The sequence below is a fragment of the Anneissia japonica genome, unplaced genomic scaffold (genome assembly GCF_011630105.1).
Source record: "Anneissia japonica isolate Jap-2015-1 unplaced genomic scaffold, ASM1163010v1 scaffold288117_len521816_cov214, whole genome shotgun sequence".
NCBI lineage: Eukaryota > Metazoa > Echinodermata > Crinoidea > Comatulida > Comatulidae > Anneissia > Anneissia japonica.
The window spans coordinates 129,493-136,400 of record NW_022685717.1 but is presented as its reverse complement, the minus strand read 5'-3'; the positions used below and the strand labels follow the sequence as shown (position 1 = coordinate 136,400).

The 6,908-nt window shown below is 34.9% G+C and overlaps 1 protein-coding gene across 1 annotated transcript in view; it reads left to right on the top strand.

Annotated features, from left to right (window-relative positions):
• The window catches only part of LOC117112063, a 7,229-nt gene extending 822 nt beyond the window's left edge, over positions 1 to 6,407 (top strand). The window contains exons 2-7 of the mRNA XM_033255120.1: positions 1,627 to 1,709; positions 2,226 to 2,309; positions 2,638 to 2,858; positions 3,297 to 3,393; positions 4,134 to 4,224; positions 5,150 to 6,407. Coding sequence (XP_033111011.1) covers positions 1,646 to 1,709; positions 2,226 to 2,309; positions 2,638 to 2,858; positions 3,297 to 3,393; positions 4,134 to 4,224; positions 5,150 to 5,882 — 1,290 coding nt within the window. The 5' untranslated portion in view covers positions 1,627 to 1,645 and the 3' untranslated portion in view covers positions 5,883 to 6,407. The remainder of the gene's footprint in view (positions 1 to 1,626; positions 1,710 to 2,225; positions 2,310 to 2,637; positions 2,859 to 3,296; positions 3,394 to 4,133; positions 4,225 to 5,149) is intronic.
• The last annotated feature ends 501 nt before the right edge of the window (positions 6,408 to 6,908 follow it).

Sequence of the window (6,908 nt, the reverse complement as noted above, 5' to 3'; positions counted from 1 at the left end):
ATCATAGGCCTAATGTGTGTTCTTATATATAGTGTGTATAATAGGCCTATTTATAAATAAATGATATGACAACAATGGGAAAATGAAAGATAGTTGGATTAGACTCCAAAATTGATAAGCGAAAGCTAAATGCAAAATGATTACATCAAAACTGCAACCACGTGACCGAATTGGTTTGCTGTGTTTTTTTCATGGTCTTAATTTCTTTTCAATAAACACATTAATTAACGTCTGATAATTCGAATAAACTCACGGTTTTCTATTGTGCAACCTCAAACGCTTCTCATGATATGATATATTTATTTCATTTTTGAGTTCTGTAATCTTTTTCAACTAATCTTTTTCTTAATTCTCTTTACCTTGGAACATTCATAATCAAAATATTTATTCCTTTATGGTAATGGCATGTTGTAGGCAAAAATTGGCAGTTCCCACTATTCGTGCTTCATAATATTATAATAATTGCGTCCTGGTGTATTGGAAATATTGTAGTAATGATGGGTGGTATTTTTTTAGGATACAAGTTACATGGTTGATTCTATTATCAAACCAGGAATGCTAGATCCCTATCAAACATAAAGTATACAACTATTTAGTATATACACACACAACTACAATAAAAAAAAAATGAACAGCTAGAGGCCTACCATTGTATCGATGTACAGTTCCGATGGCAATTCGCTGCTGCAGGGCACCGTATTTTTTGTGAAATATTTTAACCTTTATACGTTATGATGTGCAAAGTATCAACAATTGTTTGTTCCGATTTCAAACTGTGTACTATTTTAGGAATTTCCTTTAAGATTGATAATCAAGTAGATTTGGCCCAACCGATAGTTACGCAATTACCAAGTAACAATGCCTCCATTTTAGAGCAAAAGACTTCGTAATCTGTGAGAGTGCAATATATTCTGTTGTTCGGAGATTGTCGTGCGTAAATCAGACTAATTAATGAATCATAGTTCTACAAAGTTTTTATCAGTAAACCTCGTATTCTAATCGATTTTTTTATCTATTGATCTTTTCATCATCTTTTTATCAATTAATCTTTTCATCAACATCTATCATACCACCATCATCGTTATTATCATTGCTGTCTGTCATCATCATCTCCATCGTCACCATCATCGTCGTCGTCGTCGTCTCTACCATTGTCATCCAACACCATCGTCATCATCATTATCATCATTGCTGTCAGCATCATCATTATCATCGTCATCATCTTCGTCGTAATCATTATCATCGTTATCATCATCGTCATCGCTGCTGCCAGACTTCATCATAATTATTATCATAATTTCAGTCTCGTCATAATCAGCTTACATTTTGTGATAATAATGATTCACAAAAATTATAAATCTGTATTATTAACACCAACATCGCTACCATCATGTTCAACAAAAAGTTAGAATTTCAGGCTTACATCGCAGAACACATTTCGAAGGACACTGTTTAATGGCCGAATGTGTTTTGAACGCTCAACATTAGTGTGTCTGGTAATTCCTTTAGTAAATTTCAATGTATTCTTGAAATAAAACTTAGGCCTGACATGCGTGAGACGTTGGAAATGGAGTTGACTTTTTAATAAAATGACCACTGTGTGATCATTTGCAATTACTTCCGCAGGAAAAACTGGAAATGTAGAATGGATTGTAAGTTGTTGACATTCGTCTTTGCGAGCTTTGTGGTGTACGTTATCAGGGGACAAGGTAACCTAGATGATAATTAGCAGTATTTTTGTTATTTTATTAGCAGTTACATGTGTTGAATTATTATTATTATTATTATTATTATTATTATTATTATTATTATTATTATTATTATTATTATTATTATTATGTCTTGGTGTTCGCGGTTGTTGACGTTCGTCATCAGGCATTTGGTGGCGATTACAGGGCGATTGATGGAATGATGACACCCCTTAATAGTGAGTTAGGGGTGTGGGAAAGGGGGTAAGGTGCTTCCAGCATGGTGATTATCTATTAAGCCTATTATTGTACAGTATTATAATACAGTAGCCTATAAACGACTTCTTCTATAGCTCACATCTTCCCCCAAAAATAAAGTGCTTAACCGCACCATCGTCGTTGTCATCATCATCACTGTTGTTATTATCATTATTATTAATATGATGACTTCATTTTAAACCGGGTTTTATTATTATTATTATTATTATTATTATTATTATTATTATTATTATTATTATTATTATTATTATTATTTAGAATTCAAATGCAAATTCGTACCACACGCTAACTGCATTGTGAATAACTCACTCGAGGTGTCTGCAGTAGGTGAACTTATGGAAGGTATGTACTTTATGTTAGCCTGGATGATGGTTGGAAAAGTGTAAAGTAGGACTATCACATTTAAATATTAAAATATAAAATAATTAAAGGATTATTTATATAATGTTTGTGATAAGAACATATCAATATATGTCAGCAGCTAATGCACAGATGCACGCTTCACTCTACATTCCATTGGCTATCCGGATCCGGATCCTGCTAACGCAATATCACTTTTATTCGCCTTTTTTATGTTCAATCTTTGCGTATGTAACAAACTAAAAACCACTGTATTGACAACAGTTACAACTCTATTTACTTTATGATAATAATCTATTCCTTTTTACAGATGAAATTCGAGAGTATGATTGTATTCCTACCAATATGTGCAGCGATACAGAAGACGAATGTAAGTCGTTTTTGCTAAGGTTTACCAGCCCGCTGGACGCAGCATCTAATACAACTTTACATATTGCGTACCAAACTGGAGAAGGCAATCACAATATAGAACAGAACATCGGTTTACAAAAAGAATATTCATTCACGTTCAACACATCTAAAGGGTATACTGTAAGTAGGTCTAAATAACCCCAAACAAATTGACCATAAGTAAATAATAGGTTTTGGATGAACCGATATAATCGCAGTTAAAATTGATTTAATTTATCGATTAATATAACAAAAATAGTAATAAAAACACAGCTGGTTTAAAATACATATAATCATTGTAAATTCAAATTCTATTTTATAGTTTTGCTTAATATAAGTTGGAAGAACATAGAGCACCTAAGAGGAACCCCTCTGAAATTTATCCTTTATTGGGATTTAGAGGGTTATCCCAGATATCAACATTGATGGCTTGTTTTCTCAATTTTGTTTCATTGTATTCAATTGTTCCGGTTTGTTATGTTTTTAAGTTGATATCAAATAAATCAAATCAACTAAACAGATAATGATAAATAAATAAAATATATAAGTAAATAAATAAATAGTATCGTTTTGTTTTAGATTGAATTCCGTTGCAGACATGATCAAGAAAGTTTCAAATACGTACTTATAGATGCTCTAGAAGTCGCATGTCAAACCAAATGCGACATTTCTGGAAGTAAGTGTATATAATTTTGTAATTATTAATTTAAATGTTAAGATGACGACATTGATATTAAATGCCACAATTAATCATTATTCAGCATATTTAAAGAACCCATCTTCTTTATTTTTCTTAATTTTTCTAAAATAAATGTCTCCATAACACTCTGTACCGGTACACACTATAAAGTTTCAGGTACAATGTGATTTGCCCACGTGGGTGTATGTAAGTTCATGCCCTTATATGGATGCGATATGACATCATAGTGGTGCAGATAAAGCGTTACCGTATACTTTCAAATATTTCTAATTCTTGATGACTGGAGTAGACCTACCATGAAAAGCTCTCTTCTGCTGCTAAAAAAAGGACGTTTTCTTTTCCTCTTGCTTTTGCCATCTTCGTCCTTATTTTGTTTTCTTTTACAACTTTATCATTCCCTTCCTCTTTGTATTTTCTATACCCATTTCTAGCCTGGCGTTTTTTCTTTGGAGATTGCAATAAGTCTATCAATAATCCTGAAGTTGCTTGATAGTCCTGTGGCCAAATCCCTGGTAAATCCCTGGTCAGCGACGAGGGTGAGGCCTACTCCCATACTACATTTTGGGTACTAGCTTTATAGTTCATCTTTTTATTTGTATTTCCAGTTACATCTGCTTCTGTTTTAAGCGCATAGAGATCCTTTTTTGTCCGGATAAATGTATAACATTTAACCTTATAGTTGGAAATTGATAACACTTATTCTTTTAAACTTTTAGGTAAATCCAACACTGCAATAATCATAGTTGTTATGATCCTACTGCTGACTCTTGTAGTTTTTGTTGTGTTACTCATCCTACGACGCAAAAGGTATGGGCTTAACTTGCTTTAAAACTTTACGTTTTAGTAATTTGGCAGCGCAGTGGCAGATCCAGAGAGGAATTTTACAGACAGAAGATCCACACCACCGCAAACCCAACCCCATCATATTTTTGGAGCTGATGTAAAACATGTTATGGCTATGGCATAGAATGGCACTGTCTAATACCGGTAAACTTAAAGCTGAATGTAGGCCATTTCAGTAGGGGGAGGGACGGGCCGATTCGGACTGAGCCCTCCTTTATTGCAGGCAACAGCGTAGATTTAGCCGCGTGCACGCTTCCAATATTCCCAGGGTCCAGGACTTACAGTCTTTGAAGGAACAAGATTTCCTTTCACGACTAAAAGCAGCTCCAATCCATTCTCTAACCCTCATATTTAGACTCAGTAAAGCATCTGGGTCCCTGTGAAAGATCGTTACGAAACATCCAGTTTTAAAAGGCTTATTTTTTTTACACTCTTTTCTATTAATGCTCAAGATGAAACTTTCTCCCTGTGTTATGGCCAGGGGTGGCTCTAGTGTGGGGTCCAGGGGGCAAAGGACCTCTGGACCCTCACTTGGACCCCCCTGTCGGAGAATTTCCAGCAAGGTTGTCGGGGAAAAATCAAATCCCGAGCGCCGAAATTATTCTTTTTAAATAAAGAATTCCATAATTAACACAACATTTTTATTACCGTATCTTTTAGCAACAAAAATTTTCCCCGACTGGGGGCGGGGGGTGGGACTAGGCCTTCCTGATTGGGGAGGGCGGGGCGTGGACCCCTTGTCGGGGAGCTTGGACCCCTCGTCTGGGAATTCCTGGCGCCGCCCCTGGTTAGTGCATGGTACCAATAATAATAATAATAATAATTTATTATTATTATTATTATTATTATTATTATTATTAATATTATTATTTTATTATTATTATTTCAGGAAAGCAAAAGAAAAGGCGAAGTTTGATAGAGAAAACCCAGACTACCAGAGTCTTAAAAGAAATCGGGCTTCCCGACAATACCAATTTCTGTCAATGTGGCAAAAACGAATCAAAAGGAATCCATCATCCGCGTCAGAACAAGTTTATGAAGTATGCGGCAAAATTGTTGAATGTCAAAAAACACAGAAAGATGAGTCCGATGTCCTGGATTACGATTACGCCTACGCACAGTCAGTCGCTGGTCGTTTACAAAAAGGTTTTGAAGATTCCGGGGGATATTTGAAGCCAGATCAACTTGATGAAGAAGCGTATTTGAAACCTAGTCCATCTTCCTCTAAAAGAAGCATAATTGTAGATTCTAATAACACCGATAAAAATGGATATTTAAAACCCAGTTCATCTAAAACAAATATATCATCAAGTCCCAGAAATTCAAAGATCGAGACTGATATTACATCAGATGACGACTCTGATTATGAATACGTTGTACCAAATGACGTAATCCGGGACGCGTCACCAAGGCGACCGAATTCTGAAACACCAAAAGAAAAACCAATAGTTCCTAGAAAACCTAAGTCTGCAAAATCATCACCGGTTACAAAACGACCTCAACCGAGCCCACGAGCTAACAAAAGGGCGAGCGCCTCCGCCGATAAGGACTATCTGTCCATAATTGAGCCAGAAAGGACTTTAAAGCAACAATCAATAAAAAATAACGATTTTACCACATAATATATTTTAATTAAAATTAATCAATTAAAAAGTGTAAATATGTCAAATAAAACTCGGGAAACAAAGTATATTTGCCAGATTTTATTAATGAAGTTCATAAAAACGTGTTAGGCCATAGGCCTTCAGGGGCGGATCCAGATTTTCTTTTTTTAATGTGCAGGGGGAACAACAACAGTTCCAGAATAGATAAGTGAGTAGCACATAACATTGATACTGGATCCGCCCTGGCTTTTATCAGATGTATAAAGAGGCCTTTATTTCAGATGTAAAGTATATAATCCTAGTAAAACTTATTTAAACATTCGGGACGTAAAACAATACAGATATTGTTTTTTCTAATTTTTTTTCCTTCATTAATACTAAACTTTTCTGTAATAAGATAATTTCTGTAATTTTCTCCTTATATAAATTATATATAAGATATTACATACTAAGTAAGAGCAATTTTTTTTTTTTAATTATGATAGGCCTATTTCTGCTATTTATTGTATTGTATTTAAATGCCTTATGTTTATATTTATTAATGGGGCAGCTGACTCTCAATGAGTTACAGTAAAATTTTGCTTAAGCTGCCCCTGACCATAATTTTTGTTGTACTGTACCTTTTGTAAATGTGTATTGGTCGAATAAATAAATGAAAATGAAATTAAATGAATATATATGGCATTGACAAGGCTCGTAATTGTGTAATAAATTGCCTCTGATGGGTTTCGATCCTGCGACCTTTCGCTGTCAAGGAGAGCGTCATAACCATTTGATAACAGAGGCTTCATGGTTAAACAGATTGAAGTAACTGCCAGATACTCGATTGCACAATACAAACAAATAGTTGCATATAATATAATATCAAGCCGTTAACACTGTATTTACAGTACTTTTAAGACGGAAGCAGGCTGGTTTCTCCCGGAAATTTTGCTCACGGACACTTTCCCCCGGTATTCTGTCACCGGACATTTTCCACGTGAAATTTTCCCCCGTGACATTTTCCCCCGTGACTTTTTCCCCCGTGACTTTTTCCCCCGTGAC